The sequence below is a fragment of the Pseudopodoces humilis genome, chromosome 7 (assembly GCF_049639895.1).
Source record: "Pseudopodoces humilis isolate 2021_Gansu_Grassland_sample_001 chromosome 7, ASM4963989v1, whole genome shotgun sequence".
Lineage (NCBI taxonomy): Eukaryota > Metazoa > Chordata > Aves > Passeriformes > Paridae > Pseudopodoces > Pseudopodoces humilis.
Genome location: NC_142206.1, coordinates 2,141,775 through 2,167,938, shown reverse-complemented (window position 1 = coordinate 2,167,938; position 26,164 = coordinate 2,141,775). Strand labels below are relative to the sequence as shown.

At 37.9% G+C, this 26,164-nt stretch overlaps 1 protein-coding gene across 5 annotated transcripts in view; it reads left to right on the top strand.

Annotated features, from left to right (window-relative positions):
- The window catches only part of HIPK3 (homeodomain interacting protein kinase 3), a 68,079-nt gene that overhangs the window by 30,463 nt on the left and 11,452 nt on the right, over positions 1-26,164 (top strand). For all 5 annotated transcript variants that reach the window (XM_014259012.2, XM_014259011.2, XM_014259010.2 and 2 more), the window contains exons 3-8: positions 16,763-16,886; positions 19,998-20,117; positions 21,787-21,873; positions 22,745-22,929; positions 23,702-23,861; positions 24,243-24,366. In XM_014259012.2, coding sequence (XP_014114487.2) covers positions 16,763-16,886; positions 19,998-20,117; positions 21,787-21,873; positions 22,745-22,929; positions 23,702-23,861; positions 24,243-24,366 — 800 coding nt within the window. The remainder of the gene's footprint in view (positions 1-16,762; positions 16,887-19,997; positions 20,118-21,786; positions 21,874-22,744; positions 22,930-23,701; positions 23,862-24,242; positions 24,367-26,164) is intronic.

Genomic DNA, 26,164 nt, shown 5'->3' with positions numbered 1-26,164 from the left:
CTTGTTGATAAAGCATAATTGGTTCTGTGGCATTTTTCCATCACTTGGAAGCGTGTGGGTCTATCAGGAGTGGAGGTCAGCCCCGTTCTGCCTCCTGGGAAACACCCAAGGGTCAGCATCTCCCAGCTCAGCCTGGGGGCGCGGAACACACCTGGAGAGGGTGAGCTGGAACAGCTCCCTGCTGCTCCAGCGCCCTGGCTGCCTAATCTGTGTAATTATTTTGAGTATTTAAGTATCTGCAGTTAAGCAGCCAGGCTTTGCTGCCTTAATAACATCTTACGCAACGGGACCCTTCCCACGCTCCTGGCCGGCTCAAGGCGACGCAGCACGCTGGAATTTCAGGGTGCAGAAGATATGGGAGTGCAAAAGGGACTGTCTGCAATTAACAGTATTTTCTTTTGCAAGTCAAAATATATTTTTTTCTTCCTTAAATCTCTAGTACAACAGTTATTACATATTTTTAATTTTTTTAAATTTTTTTTTTTTTACATTGAGTGAACTCTTACGCATTCCTGGAGAACTGGTAGCTGAAATGGATTAATACCTTAGGTGCTAATTTATTATGTGGTTTAACACTTCATTTTTTCTCAAATTTAGCTTTTCATTTAAACTGGATTTTAAGAAAAATATTTTAGTTTTTGTGCTTCTCATTTATAATCACAAGTAAGTTTCCAATCTGTTTTTTTCTTTTTCATTAGCTATGGTCTTTTTTTCTTTATTGGACTCAAGTTTGGCATGTCTAAGAAAAATGCAAAAAATTTGTCCTGCTTTGAAACTTGATTTGTATAATTTGCATAATTGACAACTGCATGCTTAGGGATAATGTTTTTGATACATTTTAAAATAATAAAAAGAAGTGCTTGACACACATTTCTGTGATCAACAAACGTATCTCAAGTAGACCTAGATGTCATTACAATATAATTTAATTTTTAAAGGGGGAATCTTCCTATGCTCTGCTCAGTCTCATTATTTTTCCTGTATCAAACATAACCCATTCAGTAAAAGATGAGGATGAGGCAGAGAGCTGTCTCTAATAACTTTGTGAAGAATGTAAGCTCAAAGATGCTGTCAGTGTTCAGCCTCTGAGGTAGTTTTTTGTTGCTTATTTTTTTATTTTTATTTTTATTTATGACATACTACACTTCTGGCCTGGCATTGCACAGTGAAACTCCCTAGTCCAGTTCTGTTTTCTGAAATATATTCTGTATTTATTGTGTTACAAAGTCCTGATGAGGAGCTGCTGTGTGGTGCAACAGGCAATTTTATTGCATGAGTGACCAATGGTCATGAAATGTGATCACTGGCTGCTGATGTTGCTGAGGCAGACAAGAGCCCAGGAAAATAGGGTAAATTATGTTGGAAAGATGGGCTCAGGAAATTTTCCAAGCAGCCTTTTGGCAGTGCAGTAGGGTAGCGCTTTTTGCCAGTTCAGAATGAGGAAACTGTAACTTGCTTTTCTCCAGTCCTTCAGTGCAGCCAGCACATTGGCCTGGCCTGTCCCTAACAAACATGTTTTCTTTGGATTGTGTTCCTTGTGTACTTCAACTTTTTTTTTGGTTATTCCCCTTTGGCTCTTCCTAGGGGTGTTTTGGGGCCCTTGGTTAGGAAGGTCTGTGCTCTGTCTCCCACCCGGCATTATCAACATCAGGAAACAGAGAATGGTGTTGGGAGACAAGGAAGAAAGTTAGACTTCAAAATCCCCCAGTTTGGTACCAATTAGGTTTTTTTAAAAAATTGTTTTTGCTCCTGTTACTAAGCCTAACTTTAAAATAAATTCCCTTTATGTGCAATATTAACAAAGGATGATGCCGCTTTCAGAGTTTTTTTTTCCAGTTTTTTCTGATTTTAGTTAGATGCTACAAATGGAAATGAGATCAAAAAAAAAAACGAGGCTTCTGCTTGTATTGACATGGTTCTTGATGATTCCATGAAAGCAGAGAGGTCAGAAGTTTCTCTCTCTTTTTTATCTCTGTGTTACCATCGCAGAGAAACGCAAAGGTGAGTGGAGCAGGATGGGACACATTTTCCAGGGGCATTACCCTGAATACAGCTTTGTGCAGGGAAGGTTATCTTGAAGAAGGTTATTTCTGTTCTTTTCCTATCTAACATCTCTGTGTAAAACCTGTGTATTGCTAGTGCTAAGAAATGGGTGGAGAAAGCGAGAGTACATATCTGAGGGTTGCTTTTGATAAGAAAAATCTAAACATTCTCATGAGAAGCATTTGCTGAGAATGAGCAGAGCTGGATTTGCTTTCCCTAGAAAACATCTGAGAGTTGACTTCCAGGTGATAGTCAATTTTGAATTTTGACAGCATCAAAACTGAATCATCTTTAAAGTAAAAAAAAAAAAATCACTAAGGTTGAAAATCAGATGTTGGCTTCTTGGTAGGCTGCTAAATATATTTAGCCTTCCAACCTGTGACTGATGTATGGTCTAATTTCATTAGAACAGGTAATCCTGTGTCATGCATCTCTTGAATGTTCTTTGCAGCAGTTTTTTTTTTTTTAGAGCACTTTGGGAACAAATTCATGATGAGCTTGGTGTAATAGCTGCACACAGGATAAAGAAAATAGCTTATAGGTTTGTTCTGGAAATGATGACTTGACAGTAGCCTCTGGCAGTGGAATTTAGCTATCAATAGTGTGTTAATCCAGTTAAGTAGAGAGCCTTTCATAGGGAAATAAGAGTCATGTGTTCTAGCCAAATAATTACCTTTAAAGTAATCATGCAACTTGTAAACATTGCCTCGATATTTTTGTGATTTCTTTTTTTGACACAGTTATGACACAGCAATAACTTCTTATTGAAGCAGTGGCACATGCAGTGGCTTTGGATAGTATTTATTTCAGAACATTCTTATCTAAAGCTGTGTTGATACGTGTAGGACTGACTTCATCAGCTAGTTTTTGCCTGTTCCTGTTTACTGTTTAGAAAATTCCAAACATATGACAATTGTAATTAAGCTTGTGTTTATGCACCAGTTCTAAATCATAGCAAGCTTGCATTGAGACCCACAGGTGATTTGGAGAAGTTTGTGAATCCTCTGTTTTACCTGGTCAGGAGGTGTTCCCAGGGGTCAGTTTTCACCCTTAGAGATGCCCTGGACACAGTTCAGCTCCCATCCTCTTCCCCTTCCAGAGGCTGGCCCATGAAATCACCTAGAAGGAGGAAGAGCCAGTTAAATGCATGATGACTTCCTTCAGTTAACTCCTGGTGGAACTTTAATCTCTCAGTAGATTTTTAACATATTTTTCTTTTCCATGCTGAACAGCGAAACAAAAACCACTATGATTTCACTTGTCTCTCATTTCAGTGGGTGTGCTGGCACCAGTGGGGCATAAGAAATACACAACACAGTGAGGTATGTGCTTATTCTGTAGAAGGAAGCCTATTTTTGGTACTCCTCTTGAATTTGGTAGGCTTTTTTATTTTTCTTTTCCTGCTGATGAAACTATAATCACTGAAAATCAAACACCCTCTCCCCCAACCTTGGCAGATAAAGTCTGATGATGCTTGGTTGGTTGGTTGGTGTTCCTGGCACTTTACTGTGCTGCTTTGAGGTTGGAAAGGGGATGGAATCTAGTGAGTGGCAACCTGTCATCTGCCACAGTTCATATGAACTTAAAATTAAATCAGGGATATGCGTTTGACTCTGTTTTTGTCACATTTAAAATAATAAAATTGATTTAGAAACAGGTCTGGTATCTTTGAGAAGCCTTCCCGTCTAAAGTTTTATAAATCACTAGACCTGTTTACATCAGGTTTAACTGCTGCATCTCCACAAATGCATATTTATTGTGTAGTTACGGTTTTAAATTGCAAAAATGATCACTGCTGATTCTATGGAGCTGTAAGCACTTTGGGGAAAGCACTTAGGAATCAAAATGCACTTTATTGCTACATGATGGTTAATAAACCTTAAAGTGAATGCTGTAATACCACGTTGGCCATCCTGAGAGGACTTGAGAAGGTAGCAGAATGTAATGTTCTCTGTTTTGTAACAGGACCATCTTGCCTTTTATTTCCAGGGACGCTTGTTTGAGGTCGCTAAGGTAAAAGCCTGTTTCCTTGGTACCTCACCAAAGCAGCTTTGTGTCATTAGGTACTTACAGTACAAGGCTTGATAAGTCACTGACATACTTTTTGTAGACTTCAGTGATTTTCATCTTCAAATGCAAATTTATTTCTAAAATGCGTCTTTGGGGATTTTTTTTTGGATGTCTGCTGGGTTTTTTATGTCTGTCTCACTTGGTTATTTTTATTTATGTTTGTAAAAATCCGTAATATTAAATCACAGTACAAGCTGATTTGCCCTAAGGCCATTTGCAGCGTCAGAGACAGAAAATAATGACGAGTTTGTCTAGTTCTGGAATGACTAATGAAAATACCTGTATTTATCATTATGCTTTAATGGACTCTTCCTCATAAGTTTATGTTACCAAGGCTCTAAATCTCTTCTATTTTGATTTTGATGTAGATATGATCCTGGTCTTCTTTCCAGCTATTTATTCTCGAGAGGCTATCTCTGTATAAGGCTTCAAGTATTCCAGCATCTCAGCAATTTGTCTGATAATGGATAATTTTGCTGCTCCTTTCCCAGCATCATCATTAACGTATATGTTGTTTACAGAGCCGTGACAAGGCTGGTTGACAGCACCTCTTCCTGGGTAATTGTAAACAAATTTGTAAGTGGGATTACTGCCAAGGATTCATTTAGTGTATTGGCCTGCTTGTGGTGGTTTATGCTACCCTATTCATGGATAATATAATTTTTTATTCTTGTACAGTCAATGCTTTTTACTGCTGTCAATCTTAAAATTGCCATTTTGTGAGGAAGGCATTCAGGAAATCACGTTACACAAAGTCTCACTGAGCTGATGATAGTGATCCTGTGTGATTTCACCTATAAACTTTGGGCAGTTTCAGGAACCCAGAAGAGCAACTTGATGAATCTAGAAGAAAATCATAAAGATTTCCCCCATCAATTGAAGTGTGTGTGTAGGGACTGCTCAGAGTGCAGGCAGCAAAGTAGGACATTGCTGAAATGGAGCAGGAGGTGGCTGCTTTTGGGAGGTTTTTTTTTCCCCTTTCAATAAGACTTTTTTTCTTTTTCCTCCCAATTTTAGCATATGCAGATTACACTTATTTTTTGTAGGTTGACTTCTTCCTAAAAGTGAAAAGCACAATGTAAAATTGCCAGAAAACTTAATGGACTTGACTTGCAAGGAAATGCTAACTCTGTTAGCAAAGACATAGCAAGGCCAGTGCTGGGAGCCTTACTAAAAAGCAATGACATAATGCAGGGCTGGCCTTTGAAAGTTTGTCCTATCAATTTGTGGTGTGACAACATAACCTAAAAATAGTTCCTGGGACTAAAAAAAAGCAGTGCTTTGCTTTGAGGATTTATATTCTTTTTTTTTTCCCCTCCCATGGAAAATTCGTATATGCTGGAAACAAACTAATGTGGAACTCCACACGTATCCAAGGAAATTACAGATTACCTTTTTACTAGAGATTTGTCAGCTAGGCTTTAGTTTTCATCTTTTCCTGGATGTTCCTGGTAAATATTGCCACTCCACTCCAGTGCAGACTCATAATACCACAGCCTTTAGGGCAGTGTTCAGGATTTGGCCATCACATACAGAATAGCCCAACTTCACAGTTATTTTATTTTTGTGATTTTCGTGAGTTGTTGATGCTTTGAAGGAATTTTTAGTTGGCATTATCTCGGTTTTGTATTTTGATAGAAGTCATTTGAAAGTTGAACCCAGAATATCTCCCTGGCCTAGGATGGTACATAGATGGATTATGGGCTTTATGTAATATATATTTCTATTCTCTGGTCAGGACATATTTGAGAGTACTTCATAATCTTTACTGATATTATATTTATGCATGTTTAATAGTTCAGACAAAATGACAGTTGTGTTCTTGAAATAACTACTGCTGTTATTTTTTAAAGTCCAGGAAATGTCTATTGCCCCTCACGCTTTTCCAGCAGAGCCTTGTGAGCTCCTTGTGAACTTCTGTGTAATTCTTTCTCTGCACTCTGAGAAGTGCAGGCAGTGAAGATGATTTCCCTTTCCTTTTCTTCTTGGAGACAAAAGTTCTTCAGCCCCAGCTCAGGTCACTGAGCAGTCTGTGTGCTTCAGACCAATTTGAGCAGTAGCTCTTCTGTAAATGAGGGGAAAGTTCCCTGTCTATTTGATCCTTGTTGCTTCTGTAATTATTGTCAACAAGTGTGCCTTTTCCTAACATGAGTGTCTGGCTATATTGGGAACAGAATGAAGTTTTTAGCCATAACTAATGAGCTACTTGCAATTATTAGTGTCCTGGACCAGACTCAAAGGGTTCACTCAGATGAAAGGCTCCCATTATTATCCAGTTATTATCTAGATCTCATTTTTATCTTTTTTTCTTTCCTTTTTCTCTTTAAAACTGCTCTACCTGTTTTAAACTTCTGTGTGCTCACAGCAACATTTTAATGTTCAGTGTGATTAAAAAGACTTCCCAGTATAATCTGGTTGCTCTGATTTCTTCCTCTAGTGGTAGAAGGTCTGGGTTTTAGTATTAGATATCAGACAAGAACTGCTTTAAAAATATCACCATTTATATAGTGAGAAGGAAGAAATGGAAAAAAACCCTGCCCTTTGTTTTAATCTTTGGGTAGATGCATTTTTGAATGTAAATTTGCTTCAAAAATCTTTGCCAAGCAGGGCTTGCAGGAATGCTGGGGTTCTTTGCTGTAGTCACATTCCTGTCGTAGCATGTTGTCAGGGTCTGATGTGACATCAGTTCTGAATGTAATAGATACATAGTTAAGCAGTTTATTTTAGGATCCAAAACTCCTCTGAGAATAGACAGGCTCTCCTTTCAACAGGAAAGGACAAATAAACTAAAATGGAATAATAGGGAAGGAGAAATAGGAGAAAAAACTGAGAGGAAAAAGCATCTGAGGAGAAAAATAAGAGGGAAAAACCAGCTGGTGGGGTTCAAAGCTGGGATGAAACGTTTGGAGGGACCATTGCACCTGGATTCTTTCAGCAGGCTGATGATGGGATGTGCTGGAAGGCTGAGGTTCTAACAGTCAAGCCTACCAAAACAGACTTGTGTATTTTTCCTCATTAGCAGTCCATAGGTTAAATTCATCAGGGAAGGGGAAAAAACAACTTTTAAATGATTTCTTAGCTTTGTCAGAACATTACCAGGTGGTTTTGTGTCTTGCCCCAAAGCTGAGGTTTCCCCATGGATGTGTTAGTGGCATTGCTAAGCCATGGGTGAGGAGGAGACTTGTTCTGGTGGTGTCATATTTACACCACGGGTCTAATCATAGAAATTTGTGTGCTAGAAACTTGCCAAGTCAGCCAGAGCAGCATAAATTACTGCAGCAGCATTCAAATTCAAATTAAGGTTGTTAAGTGTTGGTTTGTGCCTTGTGTTGGGTGTATTTTTCTGCAGCGTTCTGTGGAAGTTACAGATTCCCACAGGACATTGAGCCAGACATGGAAGTGTTGGGTATGAATCCAGCAGAACATTTAGTACTTAGAAACATTTAAAAAATATTTTTATTCACCAAAAGGTCTCTACTAGTGTAACCTTGAGAAAGCAGATTTAATTTCATGTGTGTTAATTCATCTGCCCCAGTTGCTGCTCTGTAGGTTTTCTGCCATAACTTTTTTTTTTACTCTTTTTTCTAATTTTATTGTTTAATTTAGCAGCTGGCATAGGTACTAAGTGTTTATATAACACTTTATATAGGGGAGTATCCAAAATGAAATGGGTTCTGGTGTTCCACTTATTTAGTGAATCTCCAATGTGAAGCTGAGGCATCAATACACAACTTTTTGCATGGCACTATTGTTTAAGTTGTAAATGCTTTGAATATTTGAATTCTTAAGTGATCACATTGCTATTAATAGATAATTTTTTTTAAAAAATACTAGATTCTCCTACAAGTCTGTGTTTCTTGTCTTTCAAAATTAAACAGCTTTGACAAGCCTACCATCTCTATTTATCATGTTGCTATTATCAGTGTTGAATCTTGATTTGACAATGTTTTTTATAATCCAGTATCACTACATAAATTATCTGTAATGAAAATACTGATTTTTTTTTCTAAGATTATTTTTTTTAAATTTTTTTTTCCCTTCTAATTTTTGGTGAGCTTTCTATAATTTAAACAATGTAATTTGAAATCAAAATTTGCCAGTCTGAGCTGCAAAATTTCACCAGAACATTACTTTGCATCACCCAGATGAGCACATATCAGCAGTTTAAAAAATCCTTTGTACAATGGACAAGGATGTGAGCAGATTTTCTTAGTCTCTGCAATATCTGTGGGGTGTGTCCATCTCCAGTGCAATGTGCCTGCCTGGAGAATTGCTGTGCAACAGCTTTATGCTGGAAAATGATATCAAATAGTTCAGTAGTTTCATGGTTTGTTGAACTCTCGGGCTGAGCTGCAGATCTGCCAGGTGTCTTGTTGCTCTGTGTGGGAAGGCAAACATTTTTACAAGTTTTGCTGAGGAATGGAAGAAATTTTCCTTTGTGTCTTCAGGTTGGACTTTTCTTTGGTATTGTTTTGGGGAGATTTTTTTTTTGTTTTGTTTTGGGTTTTTTTTTAATAGTTGGCTAAAATAAAGTAATATGTTACGATTCACTTGATTTCTTGACATAACAGCAACGTCCTTGTGTTTTCTTTTTTTTAATTTATGTTTTTTTAATGTGAACTATATCAGTAATAGACATCCTCATGCTAATCAGTCATTTTAGAACATAATTCCTCTTTCCATTGCCTTCTGGGGGTATTTTTCCAGCAGGATCTGTCTGGTTGCTTCTGTAGCACCACTGTAGCTTTGTACCCTCAGTCCAATTGTAGGACTGTTGTCATCAAGGTTAAAACACAAAAAGCCTTTGCAGAAAACTGACTCACAAGACCTTGGCATTCTCGACAAGGATGCTACAAGCAAATCCTGCTGTGCTTTTTACTCTTCTGTACAACTCTCTACCTGTTCTTCAGCTGTTTGGGCACTGCAAGTCCATGTAGACCCTTATAATAGAGTCAGAAATTGTTCTTCCCACAGGATCAACAGTAACAAAGCGGGGAGGGAATTAAGTTCTAACATGTCTGAGCTGTGAGGCCTTGAAACATCCCACGCTGTGCTCTTCTCTTGTCCTCCTCCAGAGCTGGAAATCTGTGTTTGATCCTCTCCTTGGGTGGAGGTCAGCTCGTGGTTGCCAACAGCCCCAACTGCTTGGCCTTCTGCAGCTCCTTGTGCTTGCCTTGACTGCAGTCAGTATTCCAAACAAGATCATTTCAAGCCTGGTTTTCTTCAGAAATACTCTGGACAATTCAGCAGCTCACCTCAGGGCTTTGTTTTGTACAAAGCCACTGTACAAGATTTTTAATGTTTTCCTTTTCTGGGCAGAGGCGATGTCTGTGTGACCATCTCTTGCAAATTCTGAGCAGTGGATAAAGGATAAAACAGTGCAGGGTGGTCCCACAGTTAGGAGTAAATCCTACAGGCACATAAAGGGTATTTTCCAAATTCAGTTATTGGTAAGTAACCTCATTTGACACTTAAAATATTGACACTTTGCTATCCAAAATTTATTTTTATCAATAAAGCATCTGAAGAGTTTATATCTATACAGTTTTGTGCATTCTGTTGCTACATCAGTATCTACTTTGCTTAATTTTAATGTAATTCAAAAACTGCTTAACATATCAAGTGTATAAATAAATCACTTGGTAAGTCTTTTCAAGGAAAATCAAAATCATGAAAAGGCAGAAGCATAAACATCTGGTTTTAATAAAATCAACTCCTCCTTTCATGAGAGATAGTAGATAATTGGAAAAGAGCCTGCTGAAATCTCTTTTTTTATTATCCTCATCTGAATAAATCAAACAGGAATAACTAAATGATTATCTTCAGCATTTTTGATAAGTGGTTAGAGAAAGTATATCAGCTTAAAATTTGTGCTTGCTCTTTCAAAACAAAATTGTTCTACAGTATCAGGAAAAAGATCTAGGATAGTTTACTTGTGATTTTTTTATTATTTGAGGGAGTTACCTAGGATTTCATTTTTTGTCTCATTTAATTTCTTGTTGAATTTTCTTTTCCCCCTTCAGTTGTGAGCCATAAGTTCTAAAGAATTTTTTTTTTAAGGGATTCTTTTTCTAAGTAGCCACTTATGTGGGCCACTTTCGAGATAAGATTTTTAAATCCTTCTCTAGAGCAGATCAGGGTTCAAAGTTAAACTGGCAGCTGCATGGCAGTCTTGTACATATATATAAAATCACTGGGAAGCTCTGATGGGAAGTAGGTATTTTCTAGCTATTGAGCACACACAGTTATATTCATTTTATTAGACAAAAATGAGGTTTTATCGTTTTGGGAGTAGAAAAACTCATACTGTGGCCATAGGATTTTACAGGAGATACAGTGACTGATTTCTCTGTGTCTTCACTACCACTTCCCATGTAACCAAACTCTTTCAAAGGAGGAATGAAACTAGGAATGAGGGGGTAACTTCCCATATCAGCTTGAACATAATTATTCTCACTGTATTTTGAGGTGTGTGGTGACATAACCTTGAATTGCAGACCGTGGTGGGATTGAGTCTTTCCTGCTACCTCAAAGACAAATGTGCCCCTATCCAGCTTAGCTAACATTTCCTGAGTCTGTGTCTGAGCACTTATATTTTTGATTTCCAAGTCCTCTTGCATGGTTAGAGTTTAAAAAACAATACCCCCCCCATCAGAGTTTGCTATTTATGTACTTCCTAATGCCTAATCATAAAAGAGTTAAAAGAACCCTAGAGAACTACAAAAGCCAGGAGTGTGAATGTAAATGTAGAATTCAGTTTTTCATTATTGATTTGCAGCAGTGTTCCTTCCAAAGAATAGGGAGGAAGGCTCGTTGTCTGGATTTGTGTACCACACTTGAATTTTTAAGATCAAATGTATGTTAGCACATGACACTGCCAATCTGCATTCTGACATCTTGCTTAAAAGCAAGAGACTCAACTATAAAAGTGTTCTCAGGAAGTGCAGCTGAGTGATTTTTTTTATGTGTAACACAACTATTTTAAAGATGCCTATAAATTTTATTGATATAATTCTTAGTTTAACAAAATGACATTACAAGTAACAATTATTTCCATGAGGAAGATTGTAGAGACTAGAAGATTGTAGTTTGGATTTGCTTGGGTAACTCCTATATTTGTGTAAGAATAGTGATTTTGAGATGCACACATATTCTCAGATCAGCAGTCTGTGTGTTCTGGTCTTTAGGAGAAAATTTACTGTAGCACAAGGTTGCACTTCAGTGTCTTCCGATGCAATTTTCTTACAGCTCTACACAAGTGATGGCTGTTTTTGTTCTACATGCATTCAACCCTTACTGTATAATCTAGAACCCCTGTGGATATTTTCCTGTCTATTCATTCTTAAATACTTCTAATATTTTTTATTTCAACAGTGACCAGTGATTCTGAGAGCAATTGTAATTCTGGCTTTAAAAATCCACTTTTATATTTACATCAGTCTTTATCTCAAAGTGGGTGGGGGATTCCTTGGTCTTCTAGAGTGAGGCAGGACATTAGAAACACCTGTCTGTTTCTCTTCCCTTATTTATTATATAATTTGAGTAATGTTACTGATCATTCATTCTTCCTTGAAGCTTTATAGTTCTAACCAGGGTTTCTTCTTGTACCCAAATCTCTTCAAGTCTTTATTTATTTATTGTTCTTTTCTGCGTCTTTTCTATTTGATGTATCCTTTTTCAGATGGGGGTGACCAAAACTGAACCCAGAATTCAAAAGTGAGCACACACTATTCAAGGTGAGGGAATATCACTAGTTTTATATAAGACATAATATTTTTTTGTATGTCTTTGTCCTTTAAAAATAAATACTGATGTCCTGATTATTTTTGCTCCCAGTTGTAAAATATTTTTCTTGACTAATCTGTAAAGTAATCTAGATTTTTCATGGAAAAGTTGGTTAATTTATAACATAATTTCTTCTGGGTAATTAATTAATGAATACGGTACATTAATTTTCACTATGGTTTTCTATACACCATGTATGCTCTACTTCCTGTTGTTGTATTGATTTAATTGCATATTTGAAATTCCTTCCAAAGACCACCATGAATCCACTATAGGGCAAACTGATCTTTATATCCTTCATCATTTCCAGGTTTTGTCATTACATGGTTCCTTCCCATTTCATCCTTCAGATTACTGAAGTGTACTTGCCTGGGAGTTTTTTCTGGGTATTGCCACCTTGATTTTGCTCCCTCCAGCCAAGAGCCTTTCCCGTGTTCTTGCAGAACTTGAAGGAAGTTTTGCATTGCTCCACGTGGTAAAGTTGAAGAGAGGGAATTGTACATGAGAAAACTCATCAGAATGCCCATTGCCATCTCTCATTAATTCACTGCATCTGATCCTTCTCTTAGGCCTCCTTTCTTTGGGAGAAGAACTGCACATCTCACAACCCAAGTGTGGTTATTCCTCTCAGAAGGGAAATGCTTGCATTGTGCTCATGTTGGCAGCAGGGGGAAGGAGCTGTTCTCAGGCTGGTAATCTGTTTTACTTTAACTCTTGCAAATTGGATTCATTTACATGAGTTCTCCATACCAGGACTTTCACCAGCTCATTAAAAAAAAAACCAAAAAAAACAACAACAAAAAAAAAACAATTAACATCCCACCCTTTTGATGGCTTCCTTGCATAAGTATTTCTTATCATGGTGACATTGTGTTTGTCCAGAGTAGGTAATTATTGGGCACTGTCAGCACAGACAGAGGTAAATAGAGGTAATGAAGTTGGAGGGCAGGAAGGCTATTTCTATACTCCCCACTCTGGAGAGTGGTCAGTATATAAATCAGTGCTGTGATCAGCAGTCCATACACTGACCCTCCCACACTGCCAGGAAAACAGAAATAAAAATTTCTCATCTTTAGTCTCATTTCCTTGATCTCTCAGGGGTTATGTGCAGCATGGCTGTGTTATAGGACCTTCAGTGGGAATATATTTGATAAATTATTCTCGTATTTAACTGAATTTTTTGTGAAAGTACAGTTCTGGGAAGCTGCTTATTGTTTTGTGCTGTTCTTCAGTTGTTACTTTGTACAGTGACTGTTGGGTTTTGGCTTTTTCATGTAACTTCTGTTCTAAATTGGATTTCTAACCAATGGTTTCTAGGTAATGATCATCTGAAATGGTTGGCTTCTTACAGATTTTTTTTATGATTTTTTTTTTGTGGTGTGGGTAATTCTTGCTCTTCATTCTTTGTTCCCCCAATGTCAGGGTTGGAAGAAATTTTCTGTTACTATGCTGCAGTTTTGATTTTTTTTTTTACCAAGTTTTTGCTTAGGGTTTGTTTTTTGTTTTTATTTTAATCCTCCATCAAGGAACTATCTAATTTTTATTAAAATTGGTTTATTTTTTTGCTTTATTCCAAGCTGGCTAACATGCTGAAGCGAAACTATTTTATGAAATATTCTGGATTTTGAACAGTGAATGGAACAAATTGTGTGATTTCTTTCCTCATAAGCTTACAAAACTTACAGGGTAGCATATGTATTTATGGTCTGTGATGTAATAAATAGAAATGTGACTATCCATACAAACAGCTGAAGCAAATATTCACTTGTGTCTTTCATATTTTCACATCTTTCTAATTGCAAAGTCTAAGTTGTGCTGTTTTATGATGTTTTTAATTAAAGTGTAACTAACACTGATAAGAATTAAAATAGGTGCTTTCTCTCTAAAATCTTGCTTTTAATTAAAATACATTTAAGTAAGATTCAATGTTCTTAAGAAATTTAGAAAGTCCTGGTGTTTTCCTTGTTGATGTCTCGGTATGGGCTAGCAGGTGCTGTTTGCTGAGGTGACTGTGGTATCTTCTGGTGCACTGAGCATCCTGTGATCTGCAGGCAAAACCAAGCAGGACTTTGTGTGTGTGGTGCTGTTCTGAGAGAGAGAAGCACTAAGTTACACTGCTTTTTGAGTGTCTGGAGTTGCTACCACTCTCATGACTATGGCTGTAGTTAGGAAAGGGAATACCTTCCTTCTGAAGTGCATGGTGAAGTATTCCTTACAGGAGAAAGCTGTGGATCATCTTAAAAATAAAAATTGAAGAATGCTTCTCTCCACTTTAACACTTTTCTCTCCAGTTCTCCAGCCAGATTTTTAACAGGAAGATTAAAAGAAGGAGAAACAGAAGCAAGTGTTTTTGAGCATGGCATTAACAAACTTCCATTTAACAAAAATATTTGAGTTGGTTAAGACCACTCCAAACATAACCAAACTCGGTTACAGTTCTCATGAAACTTAATTCGCTGTGAGAAAGTTGCTCCATTTTAAGGACTAACACGAGATGTGGTAGGTGAAATTGAGCAGCAGCTCCTCATCTTCCTCTCCTCAAGCTGTCCTGAAAATGTTTTTTGTTCCCTGTGCTGCCAGGATGGTGCAGGGAGCTGTGTTCAGGAGCACATTTATTTCCTCTCCCTTCCTGGATGGTAGGTCTGGTGTTGGCAAGAGAGGAGCGCTTCTCCTCTCCTGAAATACGTCTCCTTTCCTTAGACTTACTTATTAGTGCTTTTCCTTGTGGAAAAACTAACAGATTACTGCATTTTGAAATGCAGCAAGCATTCCTTTCTTGTTGTTTCTTTTGGCATTGTTCCTACCCCCATCCTTCTTTTGTGACCCCGTCTCTCCGAGGGGACGCGCGACAGACCGACGGACTGCGGCTATTTTTGTACGGCGCACATATTAACCATTGAGTAAACCTAAGAGGTTTTCCAGAGCTTATTTTAGCAGGAGCATTTGTTAAAGCCCCTGTATCCATAGGCTGTGTGTATATCCATTAACTATTCAGGGCTGTAACATAATACAACAAAAGGAAGTGTATTTTAACAGAGATCTGTAACAACCATAGGCAGACTGGCACCCAGCCAGTGGGGGAAGGCAGACGTTTCTCGATGCTATTTCTGTCTTGTGGCATCCAGAGATATTGAATTGATTTCTTGGATAACAAAACTAGCTAAGACTTACTGCAGTGTCACGATCCTGCATTGCAAAAGTACGTATGTTTGATCCCCAGAAGTTTATTGTAGTCAAATCTTTGGAGGCAGCTGGAAAACTGAGCCTCTCCAGTTTCACTGCTGGTCTGACAAGATTTAGCCTTCGTAAAATCACATCCAAAATGGTTTGTGGCAAGGATGGGGAGAACTGAAGTGCTAGTGTGAATGGAAAATACATAATTATTTAACAGAATATCCTGTCCTATAGATTTTCTTATCCACAGAAATTGTTGGATTTTCCCTGTGGCAGAAGCCTGAGTGGCTTCAGTGGTCAGAGATGGGGCTGAGCATTGGGAGTCCTTTCCCTGGTGGTGAATGTGCATCCTTGGAGCTTGAAATATGTCCATGTTCAGATTCTACCAACTGCCCCTTGTGAAAATGGATGGAAGTGCTTTGGCTCTAGTTCTGCTCTACAGCTATAAGATAGCTTCTCTGTCCCAGTGTAGCATAAAACCAGGAATTTGTTCCCAGTCGAGTACCTGTCAGTAATTTAAGTATTTAGATGAAGGTAAATGTCAGAGGAGAATGAGATACGTAGGTATTTACTATGATCAGAGTCTGTTTTGTGTGTGGAATGTCAATAGATTAAGCCAGGATGGGCTGAAGCACAAGATATGTGAGCTTTTACCCAGGTGAGAAATCCCATGTTGCCTGGTCAGTTGGATACTCCTGTTCTGCCCAGCTGCAATGGGAATTACCCTCTTGGTTTTTTTTTTTTTGGTTTTTTACCCTTCCTACTGTTCTGTGACGTGCTAAGTAAACAACAGATTGTCTCCTTTAAAAGTAGATCCCTTTATAGTGTGATGCTTTAAATGATACTTTACATCTCTAGGTATATTTCCTTGTTAGAATGCAGATATGAATAAATTCTTTTTCCTTTTGTTAATAGCTTGAATGAGTTGGGAGGGAAGGTTTTAAAAGGACAAATCCAATGGAAATGGATATTTGTGAAATGCTTGAGTTCCATTCCACGTGAACAGAAATGTTAAAAGCCCCTTCAGCAGCTGTGTCAATACCAATTTTTCTGGTTCTTGAGTGCAGACATAAATTCAGATGGTATTGGTTAAATAATTCACATTTGTTTTAGGTGAAAAATAACATCTGCTCTGTTTAGCAACTGCAGTGCTTTCATTTAACTGATTTAAAAATTGATCACATTCAACTGATTTGAGTACATTAAGGGATTTGCAGTTGTGTAATTAAATAGATATTTTTAATTGCTTTAATTGTACTGTAAAGTTGAGAAGTGTGCAAGTGGATTTTCAGATAAAACTTCTAGTTGTTTTTTTTTTTTTGTTTTGAGATAAAAGACTAATGTATTTGGAATATAGTTAATGACATATGACATTGAGTGAATAACTCATTTGAGAAATACTGGAGGAAAGGCAAAAGTTCTGACTCTGGGACATTGTTTTCCAGGCATATCAGTTATTTTCATGTACATAGCAAACTTGTACTTTTAGGAAAAAAAAACCATCTTGGAGGTGCAAAATATCACCACAGGTTACCTAGATAAATAAAAATGCAATTTCTGATGCTATGATTTTCTTGAAATAAACATCAAAAACCAGATTTTTTTGTCTTGTTTTGTTTGTCATGTTGGATTGTTGAATGACCTTTCTTCCCCAAGGAGAAAAACTTCAGTAACCATGTTTAATTTGCAGAGCACCAGAGATCATACTGGGATTGCCGTTTTGTGAAGCCATAGACATGTGGTCGTTAGGGTGTGTGATTGCAGAGCTGTTTCTTGGATGGCCACTGTACCCAGGAGCACTGGAATATGACCAGGTAGTAGAATAAATTTCACAAGCATATGCACACTTTCTGCAACTTAAGGGTTTCAGATGTTTGAATGCAGAGTTTTAAATGCTAATCATAACCCCTATTGTGCAGCATTTCTGTAAGTCTGTTCAGTGCTTTTAATTTAACCTTATTGATTGTCCTAGAAACATAAATCTTGATTCTGAACCAGACTGTATATTGTGCTGCTTATTTTGAATGAAATTTCTATTTGTTACTCCTCCCTCCATCTTAGAAAGTAGTTTTTGGTACTGAAGCTGCTTTTCCTGATGGAAACCAAAGTTTGCAGCTACCATCATTGCATTATAATCTCTCTTTCATTTGCCATGAACAGGGTTGACTCTGGAATGTCTATTCAGATGTCAGGATTAATTGTGTTCTGAATACTTTGTGCTGCTTTCTGGAAACCCAACAAAGCTCGAGGATTTGAGAGCCTGTACTTCATGAGGAACGAGAATGAGCTGTCACAATCACACTGTAGATAGGCAGGGGTAAAGCTTGGAGCTCTTGAAGCTCTGCCTTTGCTTCGTTGGAGTTTTCAGCTACTGACACCATCAACATTAGTGAGCAAACTCAATAAAAAACCCACGTTGTTTCTAGTGAAAGATGTAGAATGTTTTTATTTTAAACACTTAGAAAATAACGTGGAATTTGGGAGGAATGCAATCAGCATCCTGACTATGCCCACCTGGTTTTTAACTTTGCAAATGAACCCATCTCTTGAAAACCCCAGAAGGAGCAGCCCTGGTTTCTTGCTAAGTTCTAATCTTTGATTCAGCATTTAGTTCAGAGGATGTTGAGGTTGTTCAGATCCTGCTCATGGAGTGGGCTTTTGGCTCCCTGCACTTACAGATCACACCTACTTTTCTGAAAACTTGTTTGTTAGAAGCATTTTCAGGGGATATATTGATTTTGTGTTGATGTTGGTAATGTTTCATATTTCAGTTTCCTTCATTTACACAAAACGCAGCGAAAGTTCATAATTATTATTTCACGTGGAAAGTGAGCTACAAAGTGCACGTGAGTTGATGCTTTGATGCATTTAGAAGACCTTTTTGCAGACTGTTGCTATTAAAATGGAAAATAAAAGAGGAAACATCTAACAACCCATCTAATTCACTATTCTTTTTAAGGATAGAGTGAAGGTATTTGGTTTTTTTGGAAAGAATCTATAATGCTCTCTCAAAAAATTCCAAGAACTCAGTAAATTTATTTACTTTTTACATATTATTGAAGTTTGCTGGAAGTCTCAGTTCCTAACTCATCTAGCAACTTGCCTGATCCTCATGTTGGAGCAGTCATGGTGGAAAAGGGGCTACAGCCTCCTCTGCACCAGCAGGAATTACCATGAACTCACTTTAACCAGGCTCATAACTGTACTCCAGCAGGTCTGAAAAACTTGCTTTGGAGAAACCAGATTCAGGGTTTTTCTCACTATCCATGAGTGCAGCAGGAGTAGGAGATAAGGGCTTCCAAGGGAATTCCTGTCCTCCTGCTACGTGGTGTGTGTCACTGAGAAAACAAACTGGCTTTGTGCTGCATTTCCCCCCTGTCCCCTGCTCTGTGGCAACCAACAGTGGCCCTTGAAAGGGGAGCTCTCAGTTCTTCCATTCATTTGTGGTTAGAAGCAGTAACAGCTGTATTTCTCACTGGAGAACAGCCCTGTCTTCTGAGCTTTAATGCTCATTAGAAACGGGCACAGGTGCTGAACTGCTGCATTTTTAAATGAATGCACTGTCTTTCCCCCTCTACTTTTTAAGACTGTTTGTTTTCTGAGGACATTATAAATGATCTAGAAACATTTCTGGTCAGAGTAGGATTCTCCTTCTCCCCGCGGTAGGGAATTATGGAGGATACTAAACCAGAAGTTGGCAGCATTGTGTTTAGTTCCTCCCCACTTGGGTCTGTCACTTTTCAGCATGTTCCTTTTATTCTCTACTCCCCATCACTTTTTCTCCTCTCAGGTGCTGCCAGCTCTCAAGTCCTTTCTCTTTCATTGACTTTATCTTCTCATCTTTCAATTTCTGATTTGGTGTAGTTGGCCAGTCTCTCCTTTTGATTTTTCCCTTTCTTCTCTCTTACTCCTTGGCTGCTCCTCCTTTTCCTTGGCTGGCTCAGGCCAGCAGTCCCTCTGTGGTGTGGGACCCTGCCCTTCAGAAGTTCAACCCTGGCTGCTGGAAAATGTACCCTCTCCATCCTGACCTGCAACAAGCTTGGTTTTCAATTATTTCCAATTATTGTTCCAATTCCAAAGTAGTTTTTAATTTTGAAAGCAATACTGCTCCTGGGATAACTGCCCCCTTGTAGAGTGAGTTAACATTGTATGCACAGTAGTTAAAACACATCATGTTTCAGCAGATTTCTGTTGAAGCCTTCAAAATTAACTTTTCTAGGTAATCGATCACCAACTATGATAGGTAGTACAAAATGCATAGTAAATCATCTTCTAAAATAATGCATCTTGATCATTGCAGAGCAAAGTTTCATGCATAAAGCCACTTCATTCCAATCACACTCAGTAGATTTTTCTTGGACAACAGCACTGTCTTTTGCTGCCTGCAGCTTGTACAGGCACTCCCTTTCCACATGGAATGTTTCCTTGAAATTCAGGTGTGTCAGATGTGTAAAAGACTGATACACTGGAAACAGCAAACAGGAAGGATTTTTATTAAGTTACATAATGAGAACATACAAAAAAAAATTAAAAACCATCAGAGTTCTGTAAGCAAATGAAGCACTCCTACTGATTTTCCTATCCAGAATTAAAAAAATACATTTAGAATTTGAGTGGGTTGAGGAGGTAACAGCAGCCACTCTCCCCAGCTCCTCGTTGCTGTGACCCAACCTAAAAAGCTTGCTTATATAGGTCACTTGAGAGGTTTGTTTGTGTGTGGCTTTCTCTAGAGATGGAGACAGCAGTACCATGTGCTCAGGGTTAGGTTTCTCCCCTCTGTAAGGTGTAGCTGTCAAACTGTGGTACTCTGAGCATGGTTCATTTTATAATTTTTTAAATGAAATTACAAGTCTTTAACTGTGTGAGGATCACATTGTGAAAACAAGAGGTAAATTATTTTCCCTGTTCTGTTTTTTTCCCCTCAGATTCGTTACATTTCACAGACTCAAGGTTTGCCAGGAGAGCAGTTGTTAAGCATGGGAACGAAAACTGCAAGATTTTTCTGTAGAGAAACGGATGCACCATATTCTAGTTGGAGATTAAAGGTAAACAGTGTAATGTGGTAGAAAACAGCACAACATTTTGTGAGCAGAGAAGCCAGGATTCACTACGAGACTGTTGTCTCTCTGGTGCATCTCCTGTGGTTTTTACCAGTTCCTGCTCTTTATCCCTTCCATTTTTCCTGTTCCCCAAGGTGCAGCTGCCAGGCTGTGCTGTGGCCAGTGTGTGGCTGCCAGGTGGGGAATTCAAATTAAGCCTAAATGTACTAAATGAGTGGATTTGTTCTGTTTTGTTCTCTTTCTTGCTTGGTTGCTGCTTTTCGCGTCATGTCAGGAATTTGTCTCTGAGGCCCACAGTGCTCTATCAACATTTGTCCTGAACTGGCTTCAGGATCAGAAGTTCTTAGGAGAAAAAGGAGATTAAGAAGTAACATGGCTGTGTACAGCTCACTTCTTTTAGATCTGCTGCTGAAACAGCCTTTGTTGGCTGAAAGCTGCAATACAGTGAGTGCAGACAAAGTTAAAACAAAATGTACTTTTTATGTTCTGCACACCTTGATTTCCCTAAGCAACATGATTGCACTCGGGCCACTAGCAGAGCTTTTGCTTGCTACACAAATAATTTACCTTTTAAAAATTGTGTTGTTTCATGGCCCAACTTCCCTGGGTTTACAGAGGTCTCAGGAAGCATTTTGGGGTTGACAGAAGATCTCTGCAGCACCAAGCAGCTGCCCAGCTCCCAGCACGAGTTGCATAAGTCCCTACAGTAAGTTGGTAAATCCCCAGCAGCACTGGGCAGGGGCTGCACTGGGGTTATGTAAGATTTCTCCAATTACACCAGCCTGGCTAATCCCACACTCTGCTTTCTCAAGCATTTGGTCTCTAGGTGACACTTTACATCTGGCTTCTCCGTGTTGGAGCGAGTTCTTGGTGCAAACAGCCCTCCCCAGTTCCTGGAGCTCTTTGTTACCTTGCAGAGGTTAATTAGGAGTTTTGATATGGACTGTTGCTCGTTACTTGCAGTTTTTGTCAATAGTTCATTCTGGGAGCTTTTCTGTAATCTGTGTGTTGAAAGCTTTTTCCCTAAAGTACCCACCTTTGTCTCTTGCAGCACCAGCCTACTGCTGCTGTCTGTGTTGATGAGGGAAAATTGGTGACAGAAAGTACTATACCAATTAATAAACAGTTCACTCAAGGGTGTTTTTATTTCATACTTAAGTCTTTAAAATATTAACACCACTTGTTGTGTATGTGGAGGAATAAAAGTATAAAAAAAAGACAAAGAAGTCAAAGGGATACTGCCTGGTATTTGTTTTATTTCTTTCACAGCGATGTGATGTTGCTGCTGCTTGGGGTTTAAGGTCTGAGTTTGAGGAAATTGGTAAAATACAATCATAGAAAAGCTGTGATACATAAAAATATCAGAGTTTAATTAAACTGCTCTATGCTAGGCTTTCAGCACTTCCTGTGTGATTCATAGGCTATTGTTTCAGTCCAATACTGTGATATGTCAGATGTAAAATATTGTAGTTACTGTCTTTTGATTTAGAGAACGAAAGTAGCCAGTAAAGCAGCATACAATTATATAACTGATATTATTTGGGAAAAAAATAACTGTTTTTAGGTCAATAAATACATCAAGTTACTTTATGGTTATAGATGACCTTTACTGACAGATTCTAAACTCAGCTTTCCTTTTCTTTTTATTTTTGAGACATTGGAAGAACACGAGGCAGAAACAGGTATGAAGTCTAAAGAGGCCAGAAAGTATATTTTCAACAGTTTGGATGATATAGTGCACGTGAGTATTAAACCCTTCTTCCTCTGCAGAAGGAATGTGTGGGAATGACTGGTGATTTGAAAACATTTTACTGGTTTTGAAAGGAATGCCTTTTAGAATATTATTTATCATGTCTCAGTCATATTCATTCTTCTCTGCTGCTCTGAGGAAAATGTCTGCCTGTGTCAGCCCTTTGAGCTTTTAGTAGAGATCTTCATTTTCCATTGCTTGTGTTAAAAAGTGGAATTTGTCCTTGTGGTGGGGGAACCCTTGAATTTTGTGTAAAATGTATACTTTCTCTTCTACCTTATCTGCCACTGTGGCAAAGAATAAACAAAAAATGCATATGGAACCTGCTCTGTTTATTGCATGGTTTCAAGTATCATTCTGTTATCTTAACAATATAATTCTAAGTACAGTTTTTTTTAAATTTTGTTTTTAAAAACATAACTGTTTCTTCACTTTTCTTTAGCTTTATACCTCTCTAGTCAATAAGAAAAGGCAATTTTTTGTTGCTTTTCATATCCTGAAAAAAAGGATCAAATCTTGTTGCAAGGTTGGCATTAATACATGCTTGAAATCGTTTTCTGAAGATCAACTCTGTAGTTTGAGTTAGGCCATGATCTTTATTCCAAAACTTACTTCTTAAATTCCAAGTCCCAGATTGCAATAAAGCCTACAGCAGTTTTTAACTGGGGAGGTTGCAAGGGGGGAATAATGTGCATGCCTAAAAAAAACACCAATTCCAAGCCAGCTGTTTTGGGATAAGACAAATCCACCGTACCCCATGTGATAAAAATGCTGAATATCAATATTTTATAGCAGAAAACAATACCAGAAAGAGTTAAACTAATATGCATATCTTCTGTCTGCCTGTTTTGTTGGATGCCAGGTGAACATGGTGATGGATTTGGAAGGAAGTGACCTGTTGGCAGAGAAGGCAGATAGGAGGGAATTTGTCAGTCTGTTGAAGAAAATGTTGCTTATCGATGCTGATTTAAGAATCACTCCAGCTGAGACCCTGAACCATTCTTTTGTTACCATGAAGCACCTCCTCGATTTTCCTCATAGCAACCAGTATGTAACATAGAAATCTCTGTTGTTGCAATTCGTTTGGATAAAAAGTGTTGTTTCTCCTGCTGTCAGAGAGAAAAAAAACAACTCTTTCATCATTTTTGCAGTGTCTTAGAAAATTCCTTCAAGTGCTTGCAGTATTAGATGCATCTAGTGGGTCAAGGAAACTGATTGAATAACTTTGTTTTTCTCAGAAAGTAACAGAGCAATGGATTTCCAAGTTGTTTTTATGCTTGATTGTTACAATTCCAGCACTGCGGAAACTTGGGCGTGATTTTTGGAAGTACGAGGAGCCCTAGTTCCTGTCAGTCATTGGGGGCTGGGGTAGGCATTTCCTCTTGAGGTTAACATCTCAGATACTTCCTTTCATCTGTTGATTCATGTGGAGTATACTGAAAGTTTTCTTGCAGTTCTGGAGTTGTGTATTTCACCACGGATTTCCTAAAGTTGCAAGCATTTCACTGAAAAAACAAGCTTTATCCATCTATTTGATTTCCTGTCTTTCCTGATTGTACACAGCTGTTAGAAAATGGTGTTAGATGCAAGGAGAAGGAAATAGCAGTATTTTTATTGAATTTAAAATATGCATCACAGAGGCTTGATGTGACCATAGTAACAGCAGTGTTTCTGTTTTTCTACCTGTGTGGATGATCCCATTCTTGTGAAACTGGGAAATAGGGGGTTTGAATTTTTCCTTTTATTTTGGGGTATCATTTTTTTTACCTTTAACAACATGAAATGATGATTAAAGCAACTTATTTTCTGATTCTGATAGGGTGAAGTCCTGCTTTCATATCATGGATATTTGCAAATGCCGATCAAACCTGTATGATTTAAGCAATTGCAATAAGACATCACTTATGAGATCAGTTGCCTCAGGCAGTGCAGCCAGCCTGACTGCAAGCTTTACCAAAATTGGTCCAGTAAGAAGTCAGGTAAAAGAAATTATTCATGTTTTTCTTGGTTTGGTTTTCTTTTGTTTTGTTTTAACTGTAAGTTCAGTTAATGTAGCTTTTCTACTTAATTTAATAATTGAAAAGATGACATCTGTTAAGTGGCAAAACCTTCTGTCTTTCACTCTCTTTTTTTCCTAATGTTTTCTTAAACAAATCATTTAGAATATGTTTCAAATTAAGTTACAAGCTGGGATTGCCAGTGCTGTATTCTGGTGCCCTCCAGTGGCCCAAAATGGATTTGAAATGTTCATTTTCAGAAGTTGTTTTAGTTACTTACTGTATAAAGTAGTGGGACAAGTGCATGAGAGATGTAGATTCGCAGTCATAATAACGTTGCCTGTGTTGAATCTGTTCCCATAGGCATTAACTGCATCTGCCCACTCAGTTCTGCACCAAGGGATTCCACTGCAGGCAGGAACTGCTCAGTTTGGTTGCAGTGATGTTTTCCAGCAAGCATTGATTATATGTCCTCCAGCTATTCAAGGTATATTTATCTGTAATTGTCACAGTTCCTAAAATATGAGTGTTACTGGCTGGCTGTTAGCAATATTTGAGTTTTCTGTTATTATCCACTTAAGGTTTATATTTAAACCAACTGAATTATGTCATTAAAAATCAGTGTGTGAGTCAGATGCAGATACATTTCACCTTTCTGAAAGAAACAGCAAATCAGCACCTGCAGAAAATGATATAAGCAATCCAGAGCCCATCTTCATATGCTCATGTACACATATAAATTTATGTCTTGGCTAAAATAGGAGAAAAAAGTGTGAAAGGAGAAGCAATGAGGAGGGAGTTGTGAAATAAAATTTGAGAGGGAACAGGAAAGATGAAGGGAGTATCAGTGTCTTATCATAATAATAATCATTTATGGAAATGGGAAGGTGGTTTATATTGTTTGCTTATTAACTTAGCTTGATTATAGTCTTTGTTCCAAAGATGTAATTTATTTGTCTTGGTGATGTTCAGCTTCATGTTGAGATTAGGTCTTGAAGTAATGGAATTTATAGGGAGTAGTTTTTTTTTTAAGAATGACCTTAGTTTTCCCTCTGCATTTTAAAGTTTGAGAAATCACACTAGATGCATTCTGAAATGAAACAAACCAAAAATATTCAACCTAAACTTAAACCCCAGGAAGTCTTAATCTCTACAGATAAAGACAGATACAGCAGACTTTATCAGTAATGTTATTTGTGGCAGCTGCAACTACCTTGGGTTCCAGAAACTCAGGAAAGGTCTGAGTATCGACCAGGGAGTGTCATGTAAAGCTGCCTCACACAGTTAGTTACTTAAATTGTATATGTTCTTTACACAATGACATGCTCCATAATAAAAAAACCAACCCTATTGTTTTCATTATTCCCAGATGAATAAAGTGATTTATAGAAAAGGAAACTGTACAGGCAGACACTTTATCTGTGATTTGTGTACTGTATTCTTAATATGATGATAACTTTCCAAATTTAAATTCTGCTACAGCTGAAGTGAAGGGGATATATTGTTTTCATCACATAGGTGATGAGTTGCTGGCACAGATGAAAAGGGGATATTAATGGTATCTGGCATTGCTTCAAAGTTTCCCAGCTTGGCTGCTCTGTGGAATATCTGGAGTGCTAAAACTCTCTACTTCTGTCAGAGCTAAGATGTTGCTCTTCTAGATGGCTGTGGGGAAAAAAAAGCAGTCAAATGCATTTCAAAATGAAAAGCATTGAAGTGCATGGTTATAACTCAGTGTTGTGTTATGACATGAGAGGATTACATCAGATGAAAACTTTCTTTCATCCTGTACTGTAAAGATTAAAAAAAAGACTCAACCAAAACACTTACAAACTTTAGTGTAGTAATTCTTTAGCAGTTACCCACTGCTTAATTTTCAGTAAAGCACGAGGCATGAAGTGCAGTTAGAAGATGTGTTCAGGGATATTTTTTCCTAGCCAGTATTATCTCCAAGCTTGGCTGTTCTCTTGCAATATCTCTTAAGAATTTCTCTTTCATTATAGTTTGACATTACTATGTAAAAAAATGTCATTGTAGTAAACATTGCAGCATTGCTATGTGTGTATTAGTTTCCTGTGCCAATAATGAAATTATACAGGGCATGAGTTGCATCTTTTTTGTATCATGCTCTTGTGAGCAGTGCTACAGTTTGCATTATTTTGGTGAAGAGAGGAATAGGATTATGGATTCTATTGAAAATATTCAATGAGGGACACAAGATTTTACAGAGGGACATTATACATGTGGCATTGCCAGCTAAAAAAAGCTGAGAGGAATGAGTTTCA